The 17,571-nt window shown below is 48.7% G+C and overlaps 1 protein-coding gene across 2 annotated transcripts in view; it reads right to left on the minus strand.

Annotated features, from left to right (window-relative positions):
* The window catches only part of Clcn7 (chloride voltage-gated channel 7), a 28,659-nt gene extending 11,881 nt beyond the window's left edge, over positions 1–16,778 (minus strand). The window contains exons 1-9 of one of the 2 annotated variants that reach the window (XM_021637212.2): positions 16,551–16,778; positions 5,843–5,911; positions 4,245–4,316; positions 4,089–4,154; positions 3,476–3,608; positions 3,065–3,174; positions 2,081–2,161; positions 688–750; positions 494–577 (exon numbers count right to left, since the gene is read on the minus strand). In XM_021637212.2, coding sequence (XP_021492887.1) covers positions 494–577; positions 688–750; positions 2,081–2,161; positions 3,065–3,174; positions 3,476–3,608; positions 4,089–4,154; positions 4,245–4,316; positions 5,843–5,911; positions 16,551–16,688 — 816 coding nt within the window. In that variant the 5' untranslated portion in view covers positions 16,689–16,778. Of the gene's footprint in view, positions 1–493; positions 578–687; positions 751–2,080; positions 2,162–3,064; positions 3,175–3,475; positions 3,609–4,088; positions 4,155–4,244; positions 4,317–5,842; positions 5,912–13,576; positions 13,713–16,550 lie in introns of those variants that run through there. The other variant, XM_021637213.2, reaches the window with a different exon arrangement.
* Between the last annotated feature and the right edge of the window lie 793 nt (positions 16,779–17,571).

Consider the following 17,571-nt stretch of genomic DNA (forward strand, 5'->3'; position numbering starts at 1 on the left):
CATCCCTGGCACCTCAGCTCTCAGAAGCCTTGAGAAAGAATCCTAAGTTCAAGGCCAGCCTGAGCTATGTAGTGCAACCCTGTTTCAAAAGACAGCTGTAGATTTATCAATATAGATGTTTATTGTAATGCCCACGTTACTACTGGTAACAGTGGGAAATTTGACAAAATTGTACTGTGTTTGAGTAACCATTTAAAGCTCTGACCTCCCACAAGTGACTGTCCCTCTGAAAAGCTGGTCAGAGCTAAAGATCCTTTCAACAGAATCACACCAGCATATAACATCAGAAGCCTAGGGACTGACCATAGGGAGACCACATGATCTGTAACCACCTGGACTGGAAACAGGCCAAGTTGTCCTTGGACTTAGAGATGGGGACCAGAACTGGATGTTGAAGGAGACCCACAGTTCTGGATGAAGACTCTGCACAGGCAGGAGACAGCTGAGATACATCTATGACTCACCAGTCCACAGTGGGTGTGGAAGGACTCACCTTGAAATCTCGCTTGAGTGATGTCGACCTTCCCTGGGAAATCCCAGCAGCAATCACTGAACCTGAGTGGATCATTGGTCCTTCCTGAGAGTACAAAGCAATCAGTACTCAGAGGCCACACATGGGTCTTGGTGTCCTCCAAAAGACAGAAGCTCAGACTCAGGAGGGACCAGTATCACTCATTCTGTTGTTACCTTTCCCACAGCCAGTCCCCCTACAACAGACAGAATCACACCGGACACCTTGATCACCAGCGTCTGGAAACAAGGAAGATGCAGAGTTTGAGTGAACACCCTGTGCACACGCCTAAGCCCCGAGGGCTCAAGGAAGGCCAGCAATGCAGCTGAGTGCTTGGGTAAGAACTACTGATCACCCACCCACACCACAAACGCTAGGACAGCACCCAGGACTCCTCTTCAACACCCCTTGGGAAATCTAGTGCTGATATCCTTAGGGGTCCTGAAAGAGGACTCAATCCTGCCCTATGACTATGCCTCTGCCCTGGGCACAGCACAACTTTACCTTGGAGACAAGTACCAGCATGGACCCCACCTCATGAACATACAGGTGTTCCCACCTATCTATATGGAGATTTTAGCACACACTCCATGTACACCCCAGTATTCCTCTCCACAACAGGCCAAGAACTATGAAGATAGGGGTTAAGAGACAATAACCGCTCTGAACTGTGTGAACCTGGTGGGTGCTCAGGGCAGTCAAGAAAGTTGACTCTGTCATCTGGGCCCATCAACAATATAAAAAACATAGATAATTCATATATGCCTCCTCTGGTACACTGGCCCCTGGTGCAGGGAGGAGGGGCCACTAGGAAGGACACCATGCTCAATGCAGGCTCTGAGGAAGCCTCCTAAACTTAGTCTGGTAGCCAAAGGTTATTTAGCCAAACAATCCAGATTTTTCCACATGAACAGTATGGGTAACAAGTCAGTGCTATGCAGAAGCATCATGTCCACCTTCTATGGTAGAGCAGTAGCAGCACATGACTCCTGCTTTCCAGACTGTGACCACTTGCTTTTCCTTGGCTATGGGGCACCAAGCCCAGGGGAGGTCCTGGACTATCAGGTAAAGGAGTACATCAAAGGACGCCAATGCCACCTGCCTTCTGAAATAGGCACAGGAGGCAGTATCTGGCCAGATTCAGGCAGAAAGGCTGGTCAAGCAAAAACAGTTATAAGTAGACTGTGGCGACAACTGCCCAGCTTCTGTGACAATAGGATGCTGCTAGTATTATGTATTATGAGTATGAGAGAAAACTTTGAAAGCAGGGAAGGAAAGGTAGGTCAGGCCCTAGTTCAGGCCCCTCACACTGAAATACTCAGAGCTTAGCCTCCCTGACTCTGAAATACTCAGGGCCACACAGTCCTGAGTTACAGACATGTACTGCACAACTGCAATCACAGCATTCATATTCCTGCACTACTTGCTGCAGGCAAAGACCATTTTTTGGCACACAACAGTTGGTGTGCACATGGCTTGTGCCAGGTGTGGAGGGTCAAGCAAAGACAAAAACAGACTTAAACAAGCAGAGATCCTATACCCTGCCCTATATATCACTGCACACCTCACCTTCAGCCGTACCACATGGGGGATCTTCACCCCGTTGAGGAAGCACTTGATCTGAGGGATTCCACTGCCAGCAGCAACTGGCTGGAAAGACAGAAGCGTCATGAGCAGGCAGAATAAGGGGATGTTGCCTCTAACCCACAGGAAACATGGGGATCAGGTGTGGGGAGGACTTCATGTCACGGAATGGAGACAGGAATGGAGCAACCCCTGAGAGAAAACCTTGTGAGCATGTGTGAAGGGCCAAGGGTAGAGTCTGGTGGTCATATATTCCCACATGAGCTATGTTGAGGAGATACTCCAGGATGGACAGAACACTCATTATGTACCAAGCAGGAACTAGAACTTCCTATAGATGGGACGCTACTCTACGTCCACACAAAAGGTTCTGAATGTTGTCTATTCCTTCTTTTATTACCCCACAAAAAGAACAAGGAACATGGTGGAAACTAGGCCAAAGGGAAACTCCTAAGAAGTGTAGGAATAAAAATGCATTTTGGAGGGGCCACCTGCGAGTTGGAAGTACAGTCTCCCTGGGGGAATGGCTGGTCCTGGTGCCCTCTCTACTTGGATCCCTGCATGAGTTGCTCAAATTCCTGAGAACTTGAGTGTCCCTGGATAACCGGTTATCTAGGTTATCTAGCTGTGTGATGGCCCTGAGAGGCAGATCTAGCTATATGTGACTATGGGGTAGGTGTGGTATACCTATGATCTGAATATGAATTAGGCAGGCAGGGGATAGAGTAGGAGTTGTACTGTTGGGCTAACTATGTTACTACTAGGAGTCAAACTGAGAAGGCCCCAATGTGTTTTCTGTTCCGACTAAACATTCCCATCCTACCATACTATTATTCTGGCAGAAAGCCTTCATCCTCACAGGCTAACAAAAGCCTATGGTGGGTAAGCTAGAGGAGACCAGTCTTTCATCAAGACCCTGTGCCCACTCTGAATCTAGGGTACCCAATCTCTTATGCACAGTGGCTTTACCTCTATGAAGGCCACAATCACAGACCCCACGAGCACGAAGGCAGAGTTCAGCGTGGCCCATAGTAGGAGGGAGAAGGACAGGCCACCCTTCTCTGTGAACTTGTCGATGTCTTAGGGATCGTCAAGGACAGACACTGATGCACTTCTGGAGCACACACCCGACCTGCTTGTGTCATTCTTGTGGCCAGTCTACCTGGCCCAGATCATCTACTAACTAGCTGGCAGGCCATGGAACTAAGCAACTAGAGACTTCTCACAGCCTGCCTATGACTACAACACACACACTCTGAATTGTGTGCACGTAGGAGCCAGGCCTGCTCTGTGTCTCCTGCCTGCCTGTGAAGGCACAGCTTGTGCTCTGCTGCTGAACCCTCCTCCCACATGCCCACGCTGAGTGTCTTTGAAGGATGCTGTCCTTGATGACTCTGTACTTGAGGCCTGCCAGGTTCTCTACTACAATGTCAATGAAGCAGGCTACCAGGCCTGTGAGGATTCCAATGAGGGCACAGATAACCCAGCGCTTGATCTCCACCGTCCGGAAAGCCTAGATAGGGATAGGGAACAGGGTACAGTCAAAGGTGAGCACTGCAGCTAGGCCCCTGTTTTGCCCTGCTCTGGTGCTGGCAGATTAAAGGCTGCTACCACACAGTACAAAGTTCAGCTCTTAGCCCAAATCTGCCAAAAGCAGCCTCCAGCCTATGTTTCAATGGCCATGGGAAGCCACAAGGAGTTAAGTAACATTCCCTACAAATTCACAACTAGCTACTAATATTTGAGGCACTGTATACCATCTGCAGGACAGCCTTACTGGCCATGATTAGAGCATCCCTCACAGTTTCCAGTTTCTGAAGACAGGTATCACACATTCAGAGCCCCATCCTCCAATACACAAAGCATGAAAACCAAATAGTGGCTGTAGAACCCACAGGCTCAGGGGACAAAAGGGAGAGAGATGGAACACGGATATTGCCTGGCCCAACATGCCAGTACTCAGACCAACAAGTCACAGGCCCCCCCTGCTCACCGTGTGGTTGATTCGTCTCTCCTCCTCCAAGAAGAGCTGGTTCTCACTATTGTCATAGTCCAGGCTCTGCAAGACCAGGGCACAGGTATAGCCAGGGGACAGGGAAGAGGGCTGGGAAGGTAGGGCTTGAGCTCAGGAGGGAGGATGGGCGCCCACCTCATACTTGAGGGAAAGAAGCTTCTCGTTGTGTGGAATCTCCTTGGGAAAGGTGTGAGGAGGGTCCATATCCTGTGGAAGAAAGAAGCAGAATCTCATGCTCTTATTATAGGAGTAAGGTAAAGGAAAGGGGCAGTGTCTCACATCCCAGAGCTCAGCATCATCTGACACCGAAGGCCAGGAAGGCAAAAGAAACCTACACACCACCCTCCTCTGGGATAGGAAATCAAAAGTACTCCAATGGGACCCTGCAAACACCATAGGTTTGTTTCAGGAGTACAAGGTTAGTTTAAAATCCTAAAAAAAAAAAAATCAACTAGTGTGCTATGTCAAGACAAAGGATAGAGTCCACAGACCATCTAATAGACACAGAAAAAGCACTATAGCTGGGCATGATGGTGCATATCTTTAATCCCAGCATTCAGGAGGCAGAGGCAGGCAAATCTCTGAGTTCGAGGACAGCCATGGCTACACAGAGAAACCCTGTCTTGTAAAACAAAACAAACAACAAAACCCACAAAAACAAAACAGAATTAAAATGTAAATAAACAAACAACCTCCTTCAAAAAGCATTATAAACATTCAATAAGCTGGGTGTGGTGGAGCACACCTATAATCCTAGCATTCAGGAGGCAGAATCAGAGGATTGGAAATTCAAAGCCAACTTGGGTTATACAGTAAGGCAAAAAAAATTAAAAAATCATAACAAGAAAGGAGGCAGTGAAGTGACAGAGTATTTGCCAAGAAGGCACAAGGATCTAGTTTCCATCCCGAGTACTGGTGAAAGGAAAAACTCTAAGAAGTACTCAAGAAGCTGAAATAGGGGTCTGGAGAGATGAATCAGAGGTTGAGTGTTTGTTGTTCTAGCAGAAGGCCCAAGTTTAGTATCTAGGTATCCACACCATATCGCTTTTAACAGTCTACAACTCCTGCTCCAGAGGGATCCAATGCCTCTGGCCTCTGAGGACAACTCTTACAGGCATGTGAGAACACCCACATCATTGCCCACAGAGACAAATAAAACCACAGTAGACAGTACAAAGATAAGCAAATTCTGGAGGAGTATGGTAGCTTGGGAAACATTCTCATCTTGTTTTTTCAAGACACGCTTTTTTTGTTATGTATATGCATGTATGAACCTATTGTGTAGCCATGTGCATGTAAATACAGGTACTTGTGGAGGCCAAAAGAGGCTGTTAGATCCCTGGGTGCTGAAAGTTCAGGCAGTTGTAGCTGATATGGATGTTGGGATCTGAACTCTGATCCTCTGTAAGAGTACTGTACCTTCCCAGCCCCTGGAAAGCCTGGCCCCTGAGGACTCCTCATCCTGAAACCCATCTCACCTATTCCAAGAGTCCTCAGCTCATGTGGACTCTTCATACTACACTCACTCCTGACAAAGGCCTCTGTGCTCCATAGCCTCCTCCACAGTGCTTTTGCCCACCTCTTCACAGCTGTTGCTGCTGGGCACTTGGCCTCAGAAAGCACATCTGTATTCCATGTGCCATGTCTGGGAGTCCTGCTACCTGCTGACCATGCTACCCTTCCACTCTCCTTCTAAGGTCAGCTCAGTGGAGCAGCAGCATCACCCCACTCACCGGGTCCAGCAGCTCATCGTCCAGCTCCACGTTGTTCATCTGTCCAATCCGGAAAAATGAAGGATGAGACTGAAGGAGAAGAGAGACCATGCTTAGAGGACATGCTGCCCTCCTTGGATGTCGGAACCCAGTTCTGCCCCTGACATGCACAGCCTGTCCCTGAGAAGTCCATCTTTCCTCACCCTCGTACATCAGCCTGTCTGCTCCAAATCAGAGGAAACATGACCATGCACCAGGGTCAAGGGCTGCAGGATATGCCCAAGCAAGCCAGTGTCCAATTACACAAAGCTCTGGTTCCTCCTCTGCCTACCACCTTTAAAAAGCCTTGTCTAGTCCAGCTTTCCTAGGTCTCTATCTGCTTCAAGCATGCTAATGCAGCCCTCCCAAGAGGAGAGCTATAACAGTTGAGTGGGTACGAGGCGTGGAAGTCCTTGCAGATGAGCACAGGTGTAGGACAGCCAGTACCCTTCCGTAGGACACATCCCTGACTGTAAGCCACCCAACGTTAGAGAAACCCACACCTTCCCAGTGAGGGCGAGGTAGAGAAGCTGGGGTGCAGGTGGCACTTATGTCCAATTTCAACTATTTTCTGGGTGTTTACAGAAATGCTGAGGACGGGGCTACCTGAGAAGGTCAACTTATGTGCTGAGCCAGATCCATGTGGCCCTCTGTTCACTGTGTTAGAAATTAGAGTAGCTACGGTTGAAACAAAGCATGGAAGACAGAGGGAACTCCAAGGCCCATGAGCTAGCCCAGTAGCTCGTGGACTGGAATTGTCCCTGGATCTATCTTCCTGACGTGAGGCAGCTGAAGCCCTAGCTTCAGTGTTTCCTATAGCCTTCCTGCCCCCACAACCCTTATCAAGGTTCATTCAGGATCCCAAACATTTATATTTATTTTATATTATCATTTTTCAAGACAGGGTTTCTCTGTGTAGCCTTGGCTGTCCTGGAACTCACGCTGTAGGCCAGTCTGGCCTTGAACTCAGAGATCCACCTGCCTCTGCCTCCCGAATGCTGGGATTAAAGGCCTGTGCCACCACTCCTGGAGTTACGTTTACTTTATTTTTTTAAGATTTCTTTTAAAATTACGTACATTTGTGTGTGTGACTCTTCGTGTAGATATGTGCACATGAGTGGAGGTGCCAGTAGAGGCCACAATGTTGGATACCTGCAGCCCGAGCTGTGCGCAGCCTGACGCGGGTGCTGGGTCCTTTGCTAGAACAGTATGTGCTCTTAGCTGAGCCAACTCTCTAGCCCCAAGCACTTCTCATGAACACAAAATGTAGCTGATACATGAGGGTTAGCCATGTTGGGACAGAGGGTGAAAAGCCTGGGACTCAATCCCCTCTCAGTTCTCCCACCGTTCCAGTTAAGAACCACAGCTACAACAGGATGGGACCAGAGCCAATAAGGAAGCTTCTGGGCCAGGCATGGCGGCACTTCCCAGCACGCAGGGAGGCAGAAGCAGGCTGATGGATCTCTGTGAGTTCAAGGCCAGCCTGGGCTACAAAGCAAATTCCAGGAAAGCCAGGGTTATACAGAGAAACCCTGTCTTGGGATGTGGTTGGTGGGAAAGGAGGCTTTGGACCTAAAGGCCCCTAAATCCAAGAGGAGTATCCTGCCTTCTTGGACAGTTCATCCCTACACTGTGTCCCAACAAGCATTGGGAACTTGCCCTTTCCATCTCACAGCCATTCACTGCTCCAGTTCACCTGCATCCATCCATTTCCAGAAACACTAGAGCCCCTTGCAGAGGCTCCTGACACCCGGGAGCCTCATATTCCTGCTTCTTAAAGGCACTATGACCTGGAGCTGCAGGCATGTGGACTTCTTCCACGTTCACTACCCCCACCCCACAACAGGGTAAGAAGTTCCTCCTCCCCTGGGGCCAAAGGACCTGTTGTAAAAGCTGCCCCACTCTCTAGGGGTGCAGCAGGCTGAGATCCATAGACACCCCACAGCTGTATGTATGTTCACCACAGCCAGAGGTTACCTACAGCTTCATCATAGCCTAGCTCCTACTCTACCATCTATGACCAAGGATGGCAGAAATGAGAACAAATCCTGTGGGACAGAGTGCAGGAAGCTGGGTACCAGATGGCTGGCTGGCCCTGCTCTTCCCTGTACATACATAGGCACAGGTTCATGTTCACAACTAGGGGATGGAGAAAGCACCTCAAAAATCACATCTGTGAGCTTGGCTGGCAACTCCAGCCTAAGCACCCTCAAACAGCACAGGAGAAAAGAGCACAGGATGAAGTGACAAACATCTGAACATCTCACCTGGGAGGATAGTTCCCTAGAAGGGAATACACCTGCCCCCAATCATGTCCACTTCTGGACTTCCCACTGAAGTAACTGTGGGCTGCTCTTGGTTAAGCTGTTTTCTGTTTGGTCACCAGGGTCCACACGACCCACACATGACAGTCAGGGCAAGGATCACTTAGGTCCCCTCCAGCCCTGCCACAATCTCACTCAGAAAAGACAGACTCACCACCCCAGGCATGCTGGGGCAGACAAGTTGTGCCAAGAGGCTACACATAAGGAGGGCATCTTCTACGCCTTGTTGAGGACAGTCTATTCTGAGGGCCACCAAGATAAGGATGACTGTATATAGTACTTCGGTTACATTTGAACTTCATACCAACATGTAACGATTACAAGCACATTCCAAATATTGCATGAAACACACAATAACAGTTAGTAGGTTTCAAAGATAAAAAATATGGCTCAGTGGTTAAGAGTACTTGCTGCTTTTGCAGAGGACCAGGGTTCAGTTCCTGTACCCACGTAGCAGCTGACAACTGTGTATAATTCTAGTTTCAGAAGATTCAACACCTTCTTCTGGACTCTGTGGGCATTGCATATGTGCACAGATACACATGGAGGAAATGCACTCATACACATAAGTAAAATTAAAAAAAAAAATCTCAAAAACAGTTGCTCATTTTCCTGTTACACACAGGTATCCTGTGTCTTGTCCAGCAGCTCTTATGGTGTGATACTCCCAGGATCCTCTAATGGATAGTAAGCCACCAAAGCTGTGTGCAGAGCAGAGTACCTGCCTGACTCTACTCAACACAACTAGGCGCCAATCTACTCTGAGGTACTGTAATGGGTAACAGTAACAACAAGGAACATGAAAGGGGACAAGAGCCAACTACGACAGGGGTATGTTATCCCTATGGCTGTCCCACCCAAACTGGGGAGCTAAAAACAACAGAATGTTTTCTCGTAGAGTGCTGGAGGAAAAAAATGAAAAATTCAGGTGGCAGGTCCAGAGGCTCCGGGGGAATCCTTCCTACCGGGTGGGATCTTGATGGCTCCAGCCTCTGCCAGGATGACTTTAATTATACCTGCAAAGACTTTGTTTCCACATGATGTCCTACTCATAGGTATCAGTCAGGATTTGGATATATCTTTGGGAAGGGAGCAGTATTTATACCATTTTTTTTTTTTTTTTTTGAGAAAGGGTTTTTCTGTGTAATCCTGGCTGTCCTGAAATTCACTCTGTAGACTAGGCTGGCCTGAACTCAAAGAGACACCTGCCTCTGCCGCTGCCTCCCAAGTGCTGAGATTTTTAAAAAGGTGGGCCCTGCCACCACCCAGCTACACCATAATGTTAATGGCACTGCCAGAGTATGGTTCACATCACAACCACAGGGCTCCACTGAAGGGCTGTGCACAAGTATGTCACTACGAGTGGTCAACAAGAAAGTGTGCATGTTTCTCTTTAAGTTTTGGGAACAACACTGTCCCAAACTGCTGAACCCAGAAAAAAAGGTAGGTATACTCCATAGCTTATTGGCCACTGTGCTGGCCCAGAAAGGAAGCTGTTGTATGCAAGTGAGCCCTGCTCAAGAGGAGTGTAAGTGCTGTCACAGTCTCCCAGTCAATTTGTACATGGAGGTGCCTGTGCCAGGCCTGGGCCCATAGGACTCTCTGAGTGTTACCCACCAGGAACCCTGTTCACCTCCTCTGGGAAATGCCCTGAAGTGCTGGGACCAGGCAGAAAACACAAGGACAACGAGGTAGGACTGAGGGGCACAGCAGAGAGAAAGGTAGGCGGCCAGGCTGTTTGACCTGCCACAGATGAGCTAGACAAGCCATCAACAACTGTTCTGCTGTACCACAGGTACACAGGGTCAAACACACAAAGCCTAAGAAAATGAAACCTCAACAGTTTGAGAGGATGACGGGAGAGGTGCTGGGCATGGGTCACATGACAGTACTTGCTTTCACAATATCCTCGGCCGCAGCAGACTTGGTGAGCCCACATGAGAAAGCATCAGCAAGTGGAACCCAGAATCAAGTGAAGGCTGACAGGGCAACGGTGACAGCAGGACGACACAGGCTGTAGTGGGGCACAGGTACACCTTAGCAGGGTAGGAGCTGGAGAGATCTTAGTTGTATGTGACTAAGGAAGTAGAACAAGGGAGGTTCCCATGATTCTAGGCACACTGCACAGCTGGCCAACTCAGAGTCTAGTACTGAGCTACAATTACTCAACTTCCCACCCTAAACGGAACTTGCTAGGAACACAGGCCTGCTTAGGACTAGTTTTGTAACTTCTGGGAATTTATAATTATTTCAAAGTTACATAAAACAAAAACTCCCACACACCAACAGACTGAAAATGTAACTTTCAAAGCAGAACATAAATGCCAATCACAGCATTTGAGAATGACAGGCAGAAATCAGAAAATTACAGACCATCCACACAACAAGAACAAGGCTGAGCTGACCACTGTCCTGCCCACACAAAGAGGTGCTCAAGACTCCAATGAGAGCTTCTGTCTGCCTATGGGGATGGGGGGGGGGGGTCACAGAAAATAGGAGCTGAAGAAATGGTTCAGTGGGTAAGAGTGTTTACTGCTCGGGTTTGAGGGCCTGAGTTCAGAGTTCAGACTTCAGCACTCACAGGAAAAAGCTGGGCATGTCTACCTGTGACATGTAGAGCCAAGAAGTTCCCTGGGGCTTGCTGGTGGCCAGTCTAACTTCGGTTCTGTGAGAGTCTCTGTCTTAAGGGAATAAGGCGGTGATAGAGAAGGACACCCATTGTCTTCCTCTGGCCTCTTCACTGCTTGTGTGCATGTGTATAAGCAAGCACACACACACCACACATATACACACCCTGTATGTATTAGTGTCTCTTAGACACTAATCTCACACATGTAGCACATACACCCCTCTCCCATACATACTAATCTCTCTCTCACCCACACACAGCACATACACCCCTCTCCCATACATACTAATCTCTCTCTCACCCACACACAGCACATACACCCCTCTCCCATACATACTAATCTCTCTCTCACCCACACACAGCACATACGCCCCTCTCCCATACACACACACCCTCCCATAAGCGATAACAGTAATACTGCTATGACCACACCACCATACATTCCACATCTGGGTAAAAAACCCTAAGAACAGAAAGGATCTCACAGTAACCTCTGAACGCCTATAACCACAGAAGCATTATTTACCCACCTGTTTGTCAACAGACATAAACAGAAGAAAGCAGCAATGCCTGCTACAATATTGACAGACCTTATATAAAATGTGCAAAGTGAAAAGCCAGTCACAAAAAGATGACCATAAGAGGCCTGGGGACATAGCTTGGTTGGTAGGGTGCTTGCCTAGCATGCATGAAACCCTAGATTTAATTTCCAGCACTGTATAAGTCAGGTATGCCAGTATATGTCCATAACCCCAAAACTTAGGAGATAGAAAGAGGGGAATCAAAGCCCAAGGTCAGGACTGGAGGGATGGCTCAGTGGTTAATAGTGGCTGCAAAAAAACAAAACAAAACACAAAACAGACACAGAAAGGCTGGGAGTTGGTGATGTACATCTTTAATCCTGACACTTAGGAGGCAGACGCAGGCAGATCTCTGTGAGTTTAAGGCCAGTATGGTATACAGAGTGAGTTCCAGGATAGCTAAGGCCACACACACACACACACACACACACACACACACACAGGACACTGGCTGCTCTTCCAAGGAATGGGGTTTGAATTGCAGCAACAACAAAGCAGCAGCTCATACCATCTATTACTGGTTTTAGGGGAACCAACACCCTTTCTGGCTTCTGCCTACATTGGGCACACATGCAGTGCAATACACATACGCAGGCAGGCCTGGCCTACATAGCGTGTTCCAGGCCAGTCAGAGCTTTGTAGTCTGTCTCTGTTCCTTCCCCAACCCCCGAAAGTTCAAGGTCATCCTCAGCTACAAAGCTTTTTGAGATCAGTCTCCATAGTATGGTTACATCTATAAAGACAGAAATAAGAGGTTGTGGTGAGGGGCTGAAGGAGGAAGAAAGGGAGAAAACTCTGGGTCCAGTTTCAGTTTTACAGCATGGAGAAGTTCTGAGACTGAGTGCCCAACATCAACAATACACTGACGGGAGGTGGTGCACCTGTAATGCTAACTGCCAGAGGCAGAGGGAGGAGATCCAAAATGAAAAGCCTGGCTAAAGGATGGCTTAGTGGACAAAGACATCTCCTTCAGAGACTGACAGACCTGAGTTCAAACCCCTGAATCCATATGGTGGAGGAAAAAAGGGACCCCATGTTATCCCAATTTCCACACCTCTGCCACAGCATCCATGTGCAAACACACACACACAAAATAAATAAATGTAAAAAGACATTAAAAAGCTGGCCTCAAGTACACAGAGAGTTCAAGACAAACCCCTGAGCTACGTATACTCTGACCCCACATAAAAATTAAAAGGAGTGGGCATGGCAGAGCCGCTGCCTAGTACACAAGAATCCTGGGGTTTAGTCTTCATTATGGGGTGAAAGAGTGAGAAGAGTATGTGAACCCAGACAGTACATTTATGTTACATGCTCTTCCTACATATGCATACATATATACATGCACACAACACACACACATTTTATTTGGGAAATGAAGACAACAGCTGAATTCTGCCATTTTCCTGGTCCAGGCGGTAGCAGCAACCTCCAGTTCTGGAGGAACCTGAGCTGAAAAACAGCACTTCCACACTTGGGGACACCTATTATATTTTTAACAAATTTTTTTTTTTTGGGGGGACAGGGTCTCTCTACATAGCTCTGGCTGACCTGGAACTCATTAAGTAGACCAGGCTGGTCTCAAACTCAGAGCTCAACCTGCCTCTGCTCCCTGAGTGTGGGGGTTAAAGGCAGCCGCTGCACATACAGCCTTTCCCTTTTTTAAGAAGTTGCTCACTGCACACACTGCCAGCTCGACGGTCCCGCTGCCATGAGTATCTGCCATGTCCCAGGATCTATGCTAGACGCCAAAGAAACCCAGACTGCTGCAGCAGGAACATCAACTGTGACAAAGGTGACAGAAAATGGGGAAGAGAGACCTGCTTTAGATGCAGTAGCCAGAAGGTCTACAACAAGCAAAGCAGCCCAGAACGGGGCAGTGCGCCACAGGGAACAGGCTGGGGGTGGACATGGTCCTCTCTGGCTGCCTGGAGGACCCTGACCTTGAGCTCTCCACACCCTGTGAGTCGAGGCTTGCTTATGAGCTGAGAGGAGGAATTCTTAAGACTGAGAACCAACAGCTTTCAACGGAAGAGAGCAGGGCCACAGGGCCACTGGGACAATCAGAGGACCCTCCCTTAAAGCTCTCCAACATAAAAGGGCTCCAGTCTTCCCCAGCAGCACCCCCAGGCTATGATCTGTGGTGTCAAGTGACCAGGGCAGGACGCAGCCCCAAACTCACCTGAGGTCCTTCCTCTGCTGAGGGAGGAGGTGTCTCTCCTGGCAATTCTCAGAATGGGACTGTAAGAATGCCCTGCATTTAAAAGACTACAAACATATACCGCTACCTTGCTACCTCGCCACCATTTGCTCCAGTCTCAAACAGCAGCACAGAACATCCTACTTCCCATTGCCCCTACACATGACCATGACTTGCAGGGTGACCTCACACTCTCCCTGTTCCATTATCACCACACACCTAAGAAAAGGAAGAAAGCCTTGGCCTCCAGGTAATGCTGCAGGGCCTGAGCTTTAAACAGGGCCAAGTCTGTCCTGCTTTATAGCAGCTACCTCGTTGCTTGGCCAGCTTCTTCCTGCCTTAAGGTAGCAGCAATGCCACCACCCAACCCAGGAGGTGCTGCAACCAACTCCAGAGCGTCAGGAAGTAGCCAGAACAGTGAGCTCATGGTCAGTGCCCCGGGCCACCCCACTGTGCTCCCTCTTCGTGTCCAAATGCTCCTGACTCCAGAGTGGCTCACAAAGACTCCTGCTGCAGTACCAGTGCAGCCCAATGCCTAACAGTGCACCTGCCTACTGTCCAGAACAGGCTTTCCCCAAGAAAAGCAGCACCAAGAGGTCATTCAGCTGAAGAGGGACCGCAGCCAAATGTCAACTGTGAAGACCAGTTTCTTTTAATTGGATAGGATTTTGGCTTTGTTTTGAGATAGGGTCTCATCTAGTTGAGGCTCACCTCAAAAATCACTGACCTTCAACTTCTGATCCTCCTGCCCTCACCACTTTTGCTTGCTGGGACTATGGGTATTTGCCTCCAAACCCAATTTTAGGTGGTACTGGAGACTGAACCCGGCGTTTTACTGATGCTAGGCAATTACTGTTTCCAGGCTTGCTGTTAATGACTAATATCTATCAAGAGCCTGTTTTCTAACATGCTGCTTCAGTGTTACACGTTCATTAACTTTTTACAGATGAGAAAACTGGCACCAGCAGGCCTCAGATCCTGCCTGATATTCTGGATGGTCTGGTGCCCAGCGCAGATGGTTCCCAGGCTGTAGGCAGTGCCTGCTCAACTTGCCTGCACAAGGCAAGGATCCCTTAGCCTTGGAGTCCCTGGCTTCCTGCACGCCTCTCCTAGACCTAAGCCAAACTCAAAGTCAACTCACGGGCCTGAGCAGGACTTCTACACCCTGCACCACATTTCAAACAGGTATTCTCTTTGTCCTGTTGTCCTGCTTGTCTGAGGACTCTGCACTATCACTATAGGGCACAAAAGTGCTCCTCACACAGAAGCAGCAAGGTGCTGGGCCTGTTCCCACAGGGAAGGAGGCTGTCTTGGGCACCTCAGTGACCTGCACTCAGACCTGGAAACCCAAACGGGACAGGTGCACAATTACTTTTTTCAGTTGTTTAACAGCAACCCAACCAATTGTATTATTAACTGCAGATTTAAACGGGAAACGATCAACTCATTCTTTACTCTTAGATCTATTTGCAAAGAAAAGCAAAAACATACAAATAAAAACAAAACCCTCAACCATTCCATCCAAACTCAACCTCCATCAGTTTCTAAACTCTTTTCCTCTCTTAGAACCAGTTTCCAACTTAAGGCTACTTTCTTTTTAGGAAGGGGTGCCTGCATCCATGCGTGCATTCATGTGTGTTACACATGTGGAGGCCAGGAGAGGAGATGGTGGTCAGATCCCCTGAAGCTAGAGTTGTAGGTAGCTGAGGAGCTGGGTGCCGGGACCTGAACTTGGGTCTTCTTTGAAAGCAGCAAGTACTCTTAACGGCTGAGCCACCTCTCCAGCCTCCAAGGTTACTTTCTTTGCAACACCCTCCCAGAAACACCCTAAGAAGGTGTGACACAGCCCTACCATAATCATAATCTACTGTAATCATTTCAGATTACTGCTGCAGACCAGATTCGCAAGCAGATGTCACTTCAAAGGGAGCTAGGTTGCCTCCCCAGCAACAAGGAACCGCCCTTGACTTTCATTGTCTGATGCACCTTCAAGGGTCTAGGAGAACCTAAACCTACGCTGGGATGCAACAGCCTGATCAGGTGCTCTCCCCAGCCTTTGAAATGGTAGGAGTCTTTGTTAGACACCTCTAAAGTCAGGAGAAAGAGTAAAGGATGGGTATAAAACAAACTAACATCGAGGAACTCACATAAATAACTGATTCAAAATTACTACAATGCACACAGGCAAGAGAACCAAAGGCACACAAGCAAACAAACCTGTACCCTTTCTAAAACATCAAGCATGTAAAGGCACAAACTGTGTTGAGTGCTGACCACACTCTGGCCTCTGACTTGTCGCTTATCACGTCTGAATGCACATTCCAAATTCAATTAGGCATTAAGAGAAAATGAGTGGAAATATTTGTCATTGCAATTATGTCCCAAACGTCTGGAATTAATACTGTGAGAACGGAGACACTTTCACTGAAAGCTTAATTCTGCCATTTTAACTGTGAAAACTGCCAGGCCTGTAGTCCAGGCCTTACAAGTTTTTGGGAAAAAGAGGCAGGATCATGAATTCATGGCCAGCCCAGGTCGCATTGTGAGACCCTCCCTTGAAAGGCCAAGGGCTGGGGGAGCATTATCAGAGGTCTAGCGTGTGTAAACTCTGGGCTGGAACCTAACCACGAAAAGTAAAATTAAAAAACAAAAACAACAACAAAAAGGTGAAAGCCCTAGGCTCTCTTGCTGAAAAGCTAGTGACAATTAATGGTTGCTGGAGGAGACGGTATCATTTCCTCTAATGGTACAGCCACTGGGGGACTAGATGGGAAGAAGGGGTTCAAAGGGAAAGAAAGGAAGAGGGTTACGGGTGCGAAACTATCAAAAATAAAAGTTTTCCCGGATTAAAAAAAAAAAAAAAATTAGAGGAGAACGCTGTGGCCTGGGCCCCTCCGGCGCTCCGAGGACCCGCGCAGCGAACCCGGCGGCCGCATCTCCGGCCCGCGGGCCTCACCTGGCGCGCGGCCGGCCCGGCTCCGTTCAGCAGCGGCGTCTCCTCGTCGGGCTGCCCGGTCCTTCGAAGAAGCGGCGCCGTCTCCTCCTCATCGCGGTCTCGGCCGGACCAAGACACCTTCTTAGAGACGTTGGCCATGGCCCACTAAGGACCAAACTCAGAAAGAACAGCCGACCGCCCGGCAGCGTTCCCGTGACACCCGCCCGGGACTCACGTGATCCACCATCGATGCCCACGTGACCGAGGATGGCAGCCGGCGAGGTCCGTGAGCGCGGGGTCGCTTGGGAGTTGTGGTTCGCTGCAGCCCAGGCTAGAAGCCTGGCTCTCGAGAGCGTTAGCCGCCAGTCTTCACGGAAGGAAGTGACTCAGACTCTAGAGAATAACTAGCCCGAGATGCACTCACAGTCCCGGAAGAGAAGATGCTATGGTAGAAAAAGAAACCAGCCGTAAGGGTTCTGGAATCGTCCCTTTTAACCAAGCTGGCTTCTCGTGTCTCCTGTGCCATGCACCGGAAGGGCAGCCGCAATTCCGGGAAAGGGCTTGAGACCCTGACATTCCTGACAAGTAAAGGTTTCTTGGAGGAGGAGACTATGACAGCGCATGGGTGTGGTGTTAAGTAGCCTTAGGTTGCTTTGGGCATTAGTGCTGCTGCTGCTGCTCTTTTTGGTGTTTTTGAGACAGGGTTTCTCTGTGTAGCCTTGGTTGTCCTGGACTGGCTTTGTAGACCAGGCTGGCCTCAAGCTCACAGAGATCCACCTGCCTGTACCTCCCTGAGTGCTGGGATTACAGGCGTGGGCCACCACTCCCAGCAAGGTTAAGTTTGTCAAGTGAAGTCTTAGTATCAGTGTTACATCAAAAAGGTTCTTAGATGCATCCTCAATTCCATAAGGGCAAGGATTGGGATTTTATACTGCAACTCTTAACAGTAGTCATTATGGGTGGCACTCCACAGAGAAAGAAGGAAAATGGTGCCATGTTCATTTTGAGCAATGTCATGGCAATTGCGTTACAAAAGGTGGTA

The sequence above is a fragment of the Meriones unguiculatus genome, chromosome 11 (genome assembly GCF_030254825.1).
Source record: "Meriones unguiculatus strain TT.TT164.6M chromosome 11, Bangor_MerUng_6.1, whole genome shotgun sequence".
Taxonomy (NCBI): domain Eukaryota; kingdom Metazoa; phylum Chordata; class Mammalia; order Rodentia; family Muridae; genus Meriones; species Meriones unguiculatus.